Source organism: Myiozetetes cayanensis, unplaced genomic scaffold, assembly GCF_022539395.1.
Source record: "Myiozetetes cayanensis isolate MyiCay16 unplaced genomic scaffold, myiCay2020 scf17, whole genome shotgun sequence".
Classification (NCBI taxonomy): Eukaryota; Metazoa; Chordata; class Aves; order Passeriformes; family Tyrannidae; genus Myiozetetes; species Myiozetetes cayanensis.
The window spans coordinates 13778015-13793174 of NW_026087378.1; the positions used below are offsets into that span (position 1 = coordinate 13778015).

The 15160-nt window shown below is 53.5% G+C and overlaps 1 protein-coding gene across 6 annotated transcripts in view; it reads right to left on the bottom strand.

Moving 5' to 3' along the window:
* TCF7 (transcription factor 7) overlaps positions 1-15160 on the bottom strand; it is a 68241-nt gene that overhangs the window by 11232 nt on the left and 41849 nt on the right. For 3 of the 6 annotated variants that reach the window (XM_050312404.1, XM_050312403.1, XM_050312408.1), the window contains exons 4-9: positions 10097-10229; positions 6956-7046; positions 2608-2694; positions 830-940; positions 455-617; positions 139-246 (exon numbers count right to left, since the gene is read on the bottom strand). In XM_050312404.1, the coding sequence (XP_050168361.1) occupies positions 139-246; positions 455-617; positions 830-940; positions 2608-2694; positions 6956-7046; positions 10097-10229 (693 nt within the window). The remainder of the gene's footprint in view (positions 1-138; positions 247-454; positions 618-829; positions 941-2607; positions 2695-6955; positions 7047-10096; positions 10230-15160) is intronic. The other 3 variants (XM_050312406.1, XM_050312405.1, XM_050312409.1) reach the window with 1 other exon arrangement.

A 15160-nucleotide genomic window follows, 5' to 3' on the forward strand; every position in this document is an offset into this window, starting at 1 on the left:
TCCTGAAATGTGAATTCCCACAGCGCTGGTGCCACCAGGAGTGGCAGTGCCAGGGCCAGGCGGGCTGTTTGGCAAACACCAGCTGGGTTACCTCGGGCCACGCCAAGGGAAGGGGGGCCGAGCAGGGCGGGCACTCACGTAGTTGTCTCTGGCAGACCAGCCAGGGTAGAGCTGCATGTGGAGCTGCCGTTCCTTGCGAGCCAGTTCGTAGTACTTGGCCTGCTCCTCCCGGGACAGCGCGTGCCACTGCAGGGACACACAGGGCAGTGAGACACGAGACACGGCCCCGCCGCCCTCCCAGCCCGCCCCACCACGGCCAGCCTGCCCCGGGGCACATCTGACAGGGATAAGAGCACCCAGTCTTGAAGCAGATGCTCGTAACGTGCTGGAGAGCAGCTGCAAGGGCACGGGGATGGGGCACTGGGGCGATGGTGCTGGGCCCACGAGCTCTTACCCGCCTTCCCAAGATCTGGTTGATGGCAGCGCTCTCCTTCAGGGTGCACTCGGCGATGACTTTCGCCCGCATTTCTTTCATATACAACATGAAAGCGTTCAGGGGCTTCTTGATAGTGGGCTTCTTGGCTTCCTTCTCTCTCTTTGGTTCTGGTTGAGGTTTCCTTGGTGGGACCAAAGGAGGAGCTGTCAGCACCAGAGCCACCCTCCAGCCTGGCTCAGCAGAAAACTCCCCCCCAAACCACCCCAACTGCACCTCAGGTGCAGACAGAGCTCGGGGCTCACCCATCCTGCCCCCAGAAGGGGCGTTAAGGGCGATAAATGAAACGGGTGCCGAGGTGCCGTTTCACGAGCCCTGCCCGCGCTTCCAACTCACATGTTGCGGTCATAGTGCTCCATGTCCTGCTTGCCGGAGTGGGGCACGATGGCGGGGTGCGGGATGCCGGTGGTGTGCATGCCGGAGCCCAGCATCAGTGGGTGAGTGAACCTGCAACAGAGAGCGGGTGAGCCGTGCCAGGCAGGCCGTGCCGTGCCGGGGCTGTGGGGACGCCGGGCAGCGTCTCACGGGGACGGCGCTTGGACGTGGCAGAAGCGGACGGGAAGCGGAGGACACGGAAAGCAGGTGGGTGCTGCCAGGCTGGAGGGGGCAGGCAGTGCCCACCACCCCGGGTCACCCCCGCGGGCACACGGCTGGAAAGGGTCCGGTGCCATGGCGAGGGAACCGCCTGCAGCCAGAGCCGGCCTGGCCGAGGGCCAGGGCACTTCCAACCAGCAGCTTCAGCCACTCAGATCTCTGTTGCTGCAATATCTCATTAGCACTGCACAAAGAAACAACAAACTCAACCAGGGCTTTGGATGGGAGAGATTAGGACCACCCCGCACCTTCCTTTTAACAGAAACAGCCTGAGTCTGAACACGAACCCAACTGCAACTCTAGGAGGTGCACCTTGCCTGAGCAATGCTCTCCACAGCACGGGCTGAGATCATGAGAGGTCTCGCTAGCTCTCAGGCTTCATTAGCTCTCTCTGGAGCTTTGGAGGGTAAAGCCAGCACAGTCAGCTTTGCCAAGCTTGCCACTTTATGACTGCAGCTTGAGATGGCAGAATTGCCCATGGGAGATGAACTGTTCATTAGATATGCTGGCACGAAAAGAAAAGCTGTTTAATTTAATCCACCAGCACAGTCTGATCCTTATCTGACCAGGTGTACTTTCTCGGCTGCAGCACTGCTGCAAAATCCACCCCAAAATCCTGCAAGCAGGAGCTCGGGGAGGCTGCTGGGGCTCCGTGGGGAACCGTTAGCTCCTCCTGCCTTCATCCTCCAGGCTGTGCAAGGGTGATGCCTCGTGAGCAAGGAGGGCTGGCAGCACCCTCTCCCCTCTTCTGCAGGACTAAGGGCTCCATGGATGGAGGGATGAATGGCCTGGATCGAGGGCTGCAGGGATCCAGGTTCCTGCATGGCTAAGGGCTCTCATGAGCAAGGGTTTGCCTGGTTTTCCTGTGGGAAATCTCCACTAACAGCTCTTCAGGACAACATGAAGCAGAAGCAAAAGCCGGTGCATGAGCCCAGACACCCCCACGCAGCCACGGGGGCTTTGCCCAGCAGCACACCTGGAGGGGCTGGGCTCTGTGATGCCCACCCACAGTGATGTACTGTGCTCCCCTGAAGACAGAAGCTGTGATTTTGTCTCACAGAACTGACCTGTGCCCGATGGCAGGGCAGCAGATCACTGCCCACTGCCTGTCCTGCTTTTAAAGCTGAGACCAGGAACACAGACGGGTCCCTGCAGAGCAAAGCTCAGTGGTGGTGGCAGCAGGGAGACATCCAGGATTAGGGCCAGTGACACGGAACAAAATCCTGAGCAGTGGCTTCCAGCCCGTTTTCCCAGTGCTGAGCTGAGGGCTGGGGTTTCTGGCTCTGTTTAGACTTCTGCTCTATGACAACCCAACAGCTGAGCATCCTTCATCCTCGATATTCCCCCGGGCACCCTCTGGACCAGACACTGCCTCCAAGCGCCTTCTCTCCCCGTGGCTGCCCCAGGGTGGGTGTGTGGCTGTCCCTGGTGGCTCTGGTCTGCTGCAAGCTCCTGCTGCACACACTGCAAGCTGCGAGACCGGCTGAGCTGCTGCCCTGTGTCACACAGCCCGTACTCACCTGGAGAAAGAAGCCCCAGCAGAAAGCGCTGACGAGTACGGCTGTCTAAATCCACATGACGGGAGCGGATAGACAGACTGGCTCTGCCTGGGATCGGGAAGAAAGAGGCTATAAAGTATCCACAGCCACGGGGTGTTTCCTAAAGATACCCTTTGCTAAGGGGACGCGGGGCACCGACGCCCCTGGCTGGCAGGACACTCAGCCTGTCCTTTGGATTCAAGGGGCACTGCAGGACTTGGACTTTATTTTGAGAGAACCTGGGACTTCCTACAAAGGTTGGATTCGATTCTGACCCCACTCCAACCCTAGTGCTGAGCAGCTCCTGGTGCATCTTTGAGTTCATCTGATTAAAAAATGCAAAATGCAGAGGTGTGTGCTGAAAAATCAGCTGCTGTTGCAGCAACAGAAGAAGTTGCTTAAAAGAGCACAGCTTGACCAGAAAACTAAAGCCTGGTCAGAGCCTCTGTGCAGTGCACAAGAGGCTGCACCAGGAGGATGAATATGAGGAAGAACTTTACTGTGTGGGTGACTGAGCACTGGAACAGACTGCCCAGAGAGGGTGTGCAGTGTCCCTCACTGAGGATATTCCAGAACCATCTGGATGCAATCCTTTGCCATGTGCTCTAGGATGATCCTACTTGGGCAGAGAGGTTGGATCAGATGACCCTCTGTGGTCCCTTCCAACTTGACCCATTCTGTGATTCTGTGATGCCCAAGCACAGGAACTTCCTGGTGTCTGGAGAGAAAGTACCTACTCTGCCCTTGTATTCAGGAATACTCTGATTTCCCCAGCATATCATTTCAAGGGTGCCCATCAGTTTTAAACAGCCAGAAGCTCATTCCTTTTCAAAGTGTTTTCGTACTGGGGACTGGGCATGTACCAGACCTGGAGCTGGAAATTATTTTTGAGATAGTAAAATAACTATGCAGGAAGTTCCTTGTTGTTCCCAGCAAGGGAACCCCCACATTTTCATATGGAAATAGCTCAAAAATACCTTGGCTTGTTCTGCAAACCCACCAAGAGATGCTTCCAGCCTAAGACTGCACATGGAAACTGAGATTATAGAATCACAGAGTGGTTTGGGTTGGAAGAGACCTTAAAGCCCATCTTGTTCCACCCCCTGCCATGAGCAGGGACACCTTCCTCTAGCCCAGGTTGCTCCAAGCCCCGTCCAACCTGGCCTTGGACACTTCCAGGGATGGGGCACGATGGGGTCCTTACACCTGCACTGGTGCTCATGCTCCTCTGGCCAGGCTGCACAGAGCTGTGCCCAAACCCAGCACCAGCTGTTTTCAGCTCTAATAACCAAAAACCCCACCAAAAGTCCACTCTCATCAAGTGTGGTGCCCCGGGAAGGCCTGAGCTCTTGGATGCCTGGGATTTTTCAGGGCCAAGGACAAGGTTCTGCCCTGCAGAGGGACAGTGACAGTGGGGCAGGAAGAAGGTTCCTGTTTCTGTTGCTGAGGGAGCTGCTGTGTCTCGGCTTGACCGAAATCTGCAGGATCTGTGTGCAGGGAAGGTGTTTACACCCTGCCAGGCAGGAGCCCTCTCCCACCCCTTAGATGTCGGCGGGTATAAACACACCAACAAACAGCCAAGTGCTGCCACACCGGGAAACCCAAACAGCCTTTGAAGTTGGAGGCGGCTGCCCCAGGGCTGAGAAAACACTCAGAGCTAATCCAGAAGCGACCTGGGTTCCTCCAGAGTCTGGGACACCGGGATAGGAACGGGGTCAGGCACTCGCAGCTTCATCCGAAGTCCCCCTGACGTGAAGTTAGTGCAGCTGCAAAATCAGCCCCTGATGGTTGGGAATGCACAATTGCTTCCAGCCTATCATATCATGGAATTACAGACTGGCTTGGGTTGGAAGGGACCTTAAAGCCCATCCAGTTCCACCCCCTGCCATGGGCAGGGACACCTTCCACCAGCCCAGGCTGCTCCAAGCCCCGTCCAACCTGGCCCTGGACACTTCCAGGGATGGGACATCCATAGCCTTTCTAAGCAACCTGTGCCAAGACCTCACCACTCTCCAAGTAAAGAACCTCTTCCTAGTATCTAATCTAACTCTTTCCTCTTTCAGTTTAACACCATTCCCCTTGTCCTATCACTATCTGCCCACATAAAAAGTTCATCTCCTTTTTTGTAAGCTCCCTTTGCATACAGGAAGGGGCTCTGAGGTCTGCCCAGAGTCTTCTCTTCTCTGGGCTGAACAACTCCAGCTCCCTCAGTATCTCCAGAGTATCACCAGATGCTGAGGGGGCAGCTCAGACAGCAGTGGGACAGCAGTGCAGGGGCTGCCGTGGCACAGGGGAGCGACACCATGTGCAGGCTCCTGGCCAAGGTGAACTGCCAGGCTCCCAGGAGCAAAACTCACTGGACTGGACTCTTGGAGGCTTTTATCCGACTGTCATCCCAGCTAATTACAGAGACAGTGATTGCAGCTCCTCCTCCCGAAGCGCTCGGTGAGAACAAGACCCGTTTCTGCCCAGCTCCTGCTGCCAGCTCCAGGAAAAGCTGCTTCCTGTGTGGCCATCCTGGCTCAGCAGCTGACCTGGTGGCACTGGCACAGGCCCAGAGTCATGGAATGATTGGGCTGAAGGGACCCTAAAGATCATCTCAAGTTTCAACTCCCCAGCCATGGGCAGGGACACCTTTCACTATCCCAGGTTGCTCCAAGCCCCAGTCCAACCTGGCCTTGGGCACTTCCAGGGATGGGGCAGCCACAGCTTCTCTGGGATGCATCCCTGGCATGACCATCCCTGGCACACAGCCTGTGCCATGGCACAAGGGATGCTGCCATGAACCTGATGGGATTTGGTGCTTCTGCATCCCCCACACTGGTGTGCTGAGCCTCAGCTGAAGACTGGGCACTCCAGGAGTGGGTTTGGGGTTCCTTCCATAAATTTTGGGCAAGGAGAAGAATGAGCAAAAGCACTATTAGGCACATGTGCCTCAAGGTGCTGCTCCCTGCACGTCAGGCTGTTTGTTGCTTTACCATATCTGCTCTGTTAGTCACTAATGAAGGCATCTGAGGATGCCAAACCCTGTGGATGATGAAGAAGCTCTCATCCATGCAAACTTCCTCCACCACCAACTGCCCCACAAAACCTCCACAAAAGCCAGGCTGCTCTCACTCCATTCACCCAGGGCTGCCTGAGCAGCACCATCCCATCCCATCCCATCCCATCCCAGGAGTGGACCTTCCATTTGACAAACAGGCTCGTTTCTCTCCAGCTCCCAACTATTTCTTTCATGTTACAGCACAGTCACCCCAGTCCTTGTTTTCCCTGAGGATGAATCACATCATCTGAGGAGTTAAATCATCACCCAAGAGTAGCAGATTTAGCACAGAAGGTAAAATGTTAATCTCTTTGAAGCCAAACTGTGTATCAAAGGCTTCAGCTTCTGTTTCCTTGTGGTTAAATATCTGGAACATGAAATTCATAAACAAAACGAAGTCCAAAGCCCCTCTATCCCAACTATGCAATTGGTTCTCGTACCTGAAGGTCTCTGTGGGGCTTTGCTGATAAAAATCCCTCAGCACTGGGGGAATCTGGTCACATCACCCTCCCTGCACTCTCTCCCTGTCCTGGCCACCCTGAACTGCCACCTGCAGCCACCACCCTTTCTGTCAGCCTCTGCCATGCCCCATGTCCTCAGCAGGGATTAAAAATTAATCAGGGCAGTGAGGGTGCCCACCCGGCAGCCCCAGCCAGCCCTGCTCCCCCGCTGCGCTCCCGGTCACGGGGACACAGCCAGGGACACCACCACAGAGCACACGCTGGTGGATTTTTAACCTGTGTGCCTGGGGCAGGTTTCTCAACAGGCTCTGCTCTGCAGGATGCTCCTCAGGGCTGGCCCACGCAGGGGGGACATTTTGGGAGTGCTCCAGTTCATGGTCCCTCCTTCCCCGTCCCCACTGGGACAGCAGTTCCCACTGAGCCTGCTGTGCTGTGCCCAGGCTGTGGGGACTGGGGTCGTTTGCAGGGCAGGTCTCTGCCATGGAGAACTTCTTCCTTGTGTGTCAGACCCTAAGAAACACCATGGCCTGGCAGATGGATCATCCCACAGGATTACACTGTGCTGGTGGCACGCTGAGGAAAAGCACTGTTTGTGCTGCAAACTCCAGCAAGGGAGAAAATTACCCCCCACTCAAAAGAGAGACTTTTGCTGGGATTAGGAGGGATAGGTAGGAAGCTCTCCCTGGGTTCCCTAACCCACACAGGCAGAGGAGGTACGGCAGGAGACAGTTTTGGATCAGGCAGGCTGTAACACCTCTCCAGGGATGCCGGGATGAAGCACGGGAGCCCGGGTGGAGCGTCCGTGGGCAGAGCCCTCCTCACTCACCATCCCATCGACGGCGTGATCTGTCCCACTCCTCCGGGGGGCAGGGGGTAGAAACCAGGGATGTCTGACGTCTGGGAAGGACGGTGCACTCCTGGGAGAAGGGAGAAGGAGATCAGTTGGACCCAGCACCGCATCCCCCACCTGACACGGACCACTCCCAACCCAGTCCCCTGGCTGCTTCATCTATGGACACTTGTCCAGGAGGCAATGCATGTGAAATATCTGCCTGCAAGTGGCAGGATATTGCAATTCCCCTTTATTTGCTGTGGTTGCCTCTGTGGGGATGTGGTGGGTCAGCCACGTGGCTGCAGAATCACCGACACTCGTGTAAGGTGGTGGGGAGGGCAGCTTGTTCTTGCACAAGCACCATCCCTGCTCCATGCCACCCTGAGGCCAAGCAGCAACTTGCTTTGCTAAGGATTTGGTCGACTCCAGGTATCCCTCTGCCCTTCCCAGGGAGTCTCCTGAGGTGCTCCATGGATGGTCCAAGCCGTTCCTATGCCCCCTCTGCAGCAGCCACCGGCAGGACCCCCCGTGAGCTGGCAGTGGGGATGCTCCAGCAGGCACCGCTTCTATCTCCATTTTAAACAATTTGAGTTCAAAACAATTGTTCTGCGGGCTCTGTGGGTGCCAGGGAACTGTGGAGGTGGGTATGGTGCCAGCTGGGAATTCACCCTTCGCACGGGGAATCCCTGGGAGATCTTCAAAGCTGCTGGCACGGGCAGCATGGCCAGGGGACACAGCCCAGCATCACTCCCTTCCACCTGGACTGGAAAACATCCTGCAGGGCCTGAGGCTGCGGGTGGGACTCAGACAACCACGGAGCTGCTGCCAAAAACAGCCTCCAGCTGACCCCTGCCCTGGGAGGCTGGAGGGGCACTGGGGCTGAGCTCTGAGGCACAGGGGGGTAACGCTGGCTGCTACCTCAGACAAAAGCTGGGGACAGGGATTGCCACTGGCTGTCCTGGGTGATAAACACATGGAATAAATTGGTGGTGAGTTGCAAGCAGTTGCAAACTCGGAACTCTGGATTTTTTTTTTTTAGGTGTATCAATGATAAATTATTAATCAGGAACAACACCAACAGACTCCAAGCATCTTATTAGGCTAAAATAAATGCATCACTGACCTGAAAGGAATATATAACTCAGTTTGAGATTTGCTTCAAGCAGCCCACTGGAGGGTCAAACAAAACCAGCACCCATGCCAGGCAGCTGCTGGAATATCCTGAGATTTGCACCTCCAACAATACGAGTTGCATAAGCCAGAGCACAAGTTATTCTTGCTGGCCCAGTGGTTGGGGCACCAACCACTGACTCAGAATTCCTGCTTGTATTTCCTTGTCTGCGTGTCCTTGGGCTACTGTGAGATACTTTAAAGGGATGCTGGGAGAATGAGTGTGATGGTGACTCTTAAGCGCTTGCACTGGGTGATAATGGGAGCTATTTCAGTGATGCAAACAGAGATGGGACACATCCAGGAGGAACAGGGAAGGAAACCCTCACCCAGCAATACAGGCATGGGGCATGATCACAGCTGCACCACAGAGGCAGGTCCCAGCTGAGGGACCTGGGGGTGTCTGGGAGGGACAACTCCCTGTGTCTGTAAATGCACAGCATACATGGGACAGAGGGCACACGTGGGTGGGCAGCCCAAGGACAGCTTCCCAGAATTACTGACCCACCACAGAACACTCAGGGACTGCCCCAGTGCCAACTGCAGCCTCCACAGAGGGACACAACCAGCTCATCCCTTGGGTGCTTAAGGCTGTCCCCTGTATTGCTTAAAGCTTCCAGCTGGCAGTGAGTCCCAGCAGGCAGCTCACAGGGAGGGGCAGGGCTCTGCCAGCCACTGCCAAGGAACAGGGAAGGAGGGTGTGTCGGGTCACCTTCCCTGCAGACTCAGGAATCTGCAGGCTGCCTCTCCAGACTCAAACTCTGCAGTTAGCTGAGCTTTAACAGGTTTATTTTGTTAACTCTTCTCATTCTTCTGTTGAGTTTATTATGCTCTGGTGGCTGACAAGCAAAGTGCTGCCCGGAAGACAACCAGGATGTGCCTGGGTACCTCTTACACCAGACCTGAATCCTGCCCATTACCATCCCTGCTGAGTCCAGAACGTGGCCTGGGGGTTCAGACCAGGGATCACTCAGTGGCTTCTCCAGCCAAGAGCATCCTTGATAACCCACTGTTTTATCAACAATGTTAACTTGGTGAAGCTGGTGCCTCCAGGATAGTTTGGATCACTCCTGGGTGGAGGCCTTTGCCCAAATCACAACAATTGGTTTTGTGCCTCTGTTTTGGCGCTGATTTCTGGGCTCTGATGGACCCTGAAATCCTTCCCGAATTTAGTCTGACACAAAACTGTGAATCTGCTTGCTTTGCCATGAAATCAACATCATGTTCATGTAAAAGCCTGGATAACCTGAAGAGAAGTTCTTCACCAATGTAAAGTTGAGAAATGATTGATTTTACACTCAGTTTGCCAGTAACCCATGAAGAACGACGGAATGATGGACTGGGGTGAATTCCTCTGCACATACCTGTCTTTCACAGTTCAGGGTATATTTTACAGTTCAGGGTTTAACCTCTGCCTACTGTACTTTCCCCTGTAGCCTCAAGAGCCAGCTGACGTGGCCTGAGCTCACACAGGAACCCGAAGAACCGAGTGACAACCACACAGCGTGTGGCTATGGGGACACACATGTCACAATCCAGTCAGCTATCAGACACTGATCCTGTTTAGTCAAAATATTTCCTGTTTCAAGCATTTATTTTCTCAAAACGACAACCTGACAACAGTTTGGGTATGAGTCAAAGGAAAGATTACTTTCCATTTTCTGGTTGACTCTTGCACATCATCGCGCAGCCTCTGGTCTGGTCTCAAGGTACAGGACAGCCTGTACAGAGAACTGAGCTCACCCCACCAGCAGGGCTGGCACTCTGGATATCAAACAGCCCTTGCCCAGGTTCACAAAGCATTGCCAATAAGCTCAATAACCTCCTACTGCAAAGCAATGCCCCAGCTGGCCAAAGCTCTGGACTTTTCTCGTTGATCTGGGAGCGGGAAGGTGACAGCCTTCATCTCAGTGGTGTCCAGCCCTGTCCCCCCCCCAGCACACAGGTCCCCAGCGCTGCCACTACCTTGTTTCTGGTTGATGTCAGCGGGCAGGTGGGGCGAGTGGGAGCCGTGGCTGAAGTGGTCGTTGCTGTACGGGATGAGCGGGGTGAGCGGGTGGACTCCGTGGGACGGCTGCACAACGGGAACTTTGTTGGACTGCAAGACACAAGGAGGGAGGGCACTCAGAAGTCATCGGGATCCATCAGCAGAAAGGGCCAGTGCCCTTTTGCAGTCCTGTGGTTGGAGGCGAGGCTGGGGATGACTAAAAGCACTGAACAAATTACTAAACAAACATTACAGCACCCTGCAAGAAAAACCCATCAACAAAGCAGGGACAACAGCTCTCACATCTTTCAGATTCACTCTGAAAGCCACTCTTGGGCTTTCCTAACCAGGGCTCTCACTCAGGGACAGACACAGGGTCCCAGAATCCCAGAATCATTTAGGTTGGAAAAGACCCTCTAAAGACCAAGTCCAGCCATTAACCCAGCTCTGCCAAGGCCACCACTAAACACTGAGGGCAATGCCTTTGAAAACATGACATGGTCACCAGTGAGCCCTTGGGCTGAAATCCCCCTTGGACTGACGTCCAGTGCTGGGAAAAGGAGCAGGGGGAGCTGAGGCAGCACTGGGAATGCATCAAACCCAGGAAAACTAAGCAAAGAAAAACCTGTCTCCTCTGGCAGCTGCCCCTGGTTACACACGGTGTGGCTGTGGGAGCCCAGCACCTTGTGAAAGGCTCTTCTTGGTGAACATAATGGGAAGTGCTTCTGTGTGTTGGAGCAGAGAGAGGGGAACCTATTCCAAAGAGCTGCACAGCTGTAAGGAACACACACACACTCACACTGCCATCTACACCAGCCTCCTGCCCCGAGCGTCTCGTGCTGCTCCCTACATGCCTGGTTTCGCCCAGGGTTGCCTTTAAACCCAAACTGACAGGGCAAAGCCTTGGTGGTGGAATGTCAGGATTTGTCCCAGGATAAATCCAGAAAAGAGAAACAGGACAGACAGACCCTGAAACGGGGAGAAAATGGCAACACAGCAGGTCAGACAGCTCTGCAGGGGCTAAGAGCTGTGGGCATTGCCAGCCAGACCTCTTTGGTTCCACCAGAGACTGCAGATGATTTGCTGTGTGACTTGTGACATGTCATTTAGGATCCCTGGACTCAATTCACCAGTGCCTTTCACTTTGGTAATGATTTTGCTCAGGCAGAATGAGCAGTAAGCTCCAGTTGGCTTTGGTGGAGGTGGCACAGATGGAGACAGGGCTCTGGTTGACTTGTCCTGGACCTCTCCCAGCTGCTTGCACAGCAGACTGGGAGTCCTGGGCAACTCCTGTGTTTTGCATCCCTGCTCCAAGGAGGAAAGCCATGAAGCGGAAAGGAAAACAGCCCGATGGAGAAGCCACTTTACATCTGCCCTTCCCACAAAGGTTTGCCCATGCAAATCAAAACCAAGAGGCATGCAGGTTTGCATCTGAGAATGAATGAATACCCTAATTCCTGATGCTTAACAGGGGTAATAGATTTACTGGGCACAGTGGGATAGTGGGAATGCAAGCCCCCTTCCCAGCACAAACTGGTGTGGTGCAGGCGTTCCTGTCCTGCAGCAGGGCCATGGGTTGTGTGGTTTTCCCATCAAAAGCAGTGCTGGGCTGGCTCCTGCTCACTTAAACACATGTTTGGAGCTCTGAGCCTTTTCTATTCTTAGCCATGAAATGAGACAAAGAATAGCTTTTCAGTGATATTTCTAAAATTAGCTATGGCTTAGCTTATTTAGGAGCCACAAAGCCCAAGTGAGGGATGTGCTGTTCTACGTGTACATTTGAACATGACACTGGAGCAGAATGAGCTTTAGTTTTGAAAACTAAACTTAAGCATTTCTGCTGTTCAAAGTAGGGCAGATCTTTCCTTCCCGTTTGCCTCATGCCTGATCCAAAGCACAGCACCAGCCACCAGCCAGCCTTGCTGCCTGATGACTGAGAACAGCTTTCAGAGCAGTGACAGGAGACACCACTACAACTGCAGATGAACTGTCCTGATGCTGATCCACAGGATACATCCCCAGGGAAAAGCAGAGAGCAAAGCTCCTCACAGCAAAGGCATGGACTGTCCTGCTTCCCACCAGAGCAGAACACGGAGGTGTTCGAGGCCAGGTTAGACAGGGCCAGTGCAAGGTGTCCCTGCCCATGGCAAGGGGGGCTGGAATGAGATGAGCTTTAAGGTCTCTTCCAGCTCAAATCATTCTGTTATTCTATGATTTTATGGTAACCTGGTGTTACAAGAAGATTGCAGCTCGGCTACTCAGATTTTCCATCGGTTCAGATGGCAAACAAGATGCTACACCAGCAAGAAAGGCATTTGCCCTGGCCTCACTCAAAAACTCTTCTACTCTTTAAAGCCACAAAGATCTGGTGGGGAAGGATGCTCAGAAAGGAGGCCAGAAACATTTCTGCAAGAGGCTATTTATCCCCTGGTCAGAACTGCAGCTCCTTCTCTCCCCACAGTTGTGCTGCGAAACCACCCCTGGCTTACAGAAATCCGTATGTCAGAGAAATGGGATCAATTCCTCCTTTCTGCAAGGTCTAGACTGTGTTCCTGCAAATCAGCTGCAGCACATGAGCCTTGAAGAGGCTTTTCAAAGCCAGGACTTAGCAGCTGCCAGTGTTTTATGCCACAAAAATAACCTGATGTAAATGTTTTTCTTCCGAGTGGAGATTTAACAAGAGGGCCAACCTCCCCCACCGGCCTCCCCAAAAATAACCAAAAACCCCCAGCACTGCTGTGAGGGAAGGATATCCCACTTCGAAGCCAAGAAGTGACTTTAACAACCAGAGGTAATTGGAGGAGCAGAGAGAAAACACAGTTGCATTAATTATTAAGAAAGACTAATTGTTGGCAGAAAGGAAAAATTAGGAGACACCGCTCACGCATGGGTGTCTGACTGCCATGGGAGCTCCAGGCTAGCTAGAAACATCTCCTTTTGCTGAGCACACACAAACCCAGCAGGTGTTTCACATGAGGATCACCCTCACCATCAGAACTCCAGTGGTTTTTGACTCCAAGGTGCCTGATCAGGCTCAACAGCTTCGCCTTTACTCCCATCCCACGTCACACATACTCTGGCCGTGGGCAGCAGTGGGGTTGTATCAGCTGCTGGTTGACCAGAACTATAAATGAGGGGGTTTTGGTCAGAATGTGGGTTTTTCAATAGAAAACCGTGTGAGATTATAATCAAACATCACCTGGAAAGCACCTCGTGTTAGCAATCATTTTGATTCATTTTTTAAAGACTGATGTATTTAGTCATGACGTGCTAAAAATGAGAAGCTTTACTTTGCTGGCTTGATGGAGGGTTTTTCTTTTAAAGACTTTTCTTTTAAACTTACAAACCAATCTCAGCAAAATGTAGCACAGAAGGTCAAAAGTCAAAATTTGAGAGAAATGATCAAACCAGAAAATTTCCATGGTCAGCAAAACTCTTCAGTTTTTAACTCTGTGATAATATTAGAAAAAAATTTAAAGTTTTATTATTTTTATTCTGCTTGGATCACTTTAGGAAAAGTCCTGCAGTCCAGCCCCAAGCTGCCCCATGAGTGTTTGCTCTGACATCACTTCTCAGAGGGGTGAGATGAGATGAGTCGACGGGTCGGCTACGAGAAACAAAACCTACCAAGTTTTGCTGTTGCTGATTCAATGAGGGATTAATTCCTCTTCACTGCAAAATTAGTCATCGTGCCACAGAATGAAAGGTAGAAGGTCAGGCTGCACTGAGCACTCACTGCTGCTGGGGAAGGTACCTGTGACCGGTGGGACTGTGCCTTGTGCTCTTTACCCATCAATCAACCCAAACCAGCAAGGGGTTAGGGACATATCAGGGACATTAGGCCAGGCTGGATGAACCCCTGGGCAACCTGGTCTAGTGGAAGATGTCTCTGCCCATGGCAAAGGGGTTTGGAACTGGATGATCTCTAAGGTTCCTTCCAACCCAGAGCAGTCTGTGATTCTGTGCTATTATTAAGGACATTATTAGGTACATCTGGTCCCAGGAGGGCTCACAGGAGGGCTCCCAGGGGAACACTGCCATTTGGGGCGCTCAGGGACCCAGAGCTCATGCCTTCCACCCAGCTCTGCAGAGTTTTGGGGTTCTGGTAACACCTCCCAGCTCAGAGCCCCAGCCCCTCAGACACATTCCCCCCTGGCTGCCCCAGGGTGTCACAGCGGGAGATGCTGTGACAGCTCACCCCAAACACCCACTGCAGGCCATGTGTGGCTCTGCCTGCACCCCCTGGGCCGGAGCCCTCGGCAGCCGCGGGCGACGGCAGCACCGACTCATTTCTCGCCTCAGCTCGCTCTTTTCTCCTTTCTCACTTTTGCTGCAGTCCCAGCGCCCCAGCCCGCTGCCGCAGCGCAGAGGAAACAGGGAAAGTTAAAGCCACCCACACCCTCACCCAGCCATGCACCCCTCCAGCAAAGCCAAGCTTTGGCTGCAGCTGCAGCATCAGCATCTCCCCTGCCCGGCTCACCCGGCCAGGCTGCGGCACGAGGGCTGGACCTGCTCCTCACCCTCAGCACCACCGAGGGCTCCTCCAGGGACCACACACCACATGCCCCGTGGCCAAAAGAGCCCCGTGCACCCCATCTCTGGTGGCCCTGAAGTGCTTATTCCTGCATTAACTCTGCGTAGGAATCGCAGCAAGGAGCCAACTGGTTTAAGAGACACATCTCACACGCAGGCAGGTATTGTCTTTGCTCAGGTTTTTATCCAAATATTGTCCTCACTCAGGTTTTTATCCCTGCACTCCACATTTTGTGGTTGATGGGGCATTAATTCCCTCAACTCTTCCCTCTCCCCCTGATTTCTTTCAGCTTCATGAAAATGCAGCTCTGCTTTGAAAATGCTGATGGGGCACCTGGGCAGCCCTGCTCTTCTCTGCACACTCAAGGGGATGTGCTTGCCTTAGGCCAAACTCAGCTCCCCTGATGTTGACTCCCCTGGGACTGGGATGTGCATCAGGGGACAAGTTCCCTGTCATTTCCCTGTCACACGATTGAGACAAATCACAGAATCATGGAATGGTTTGGGTT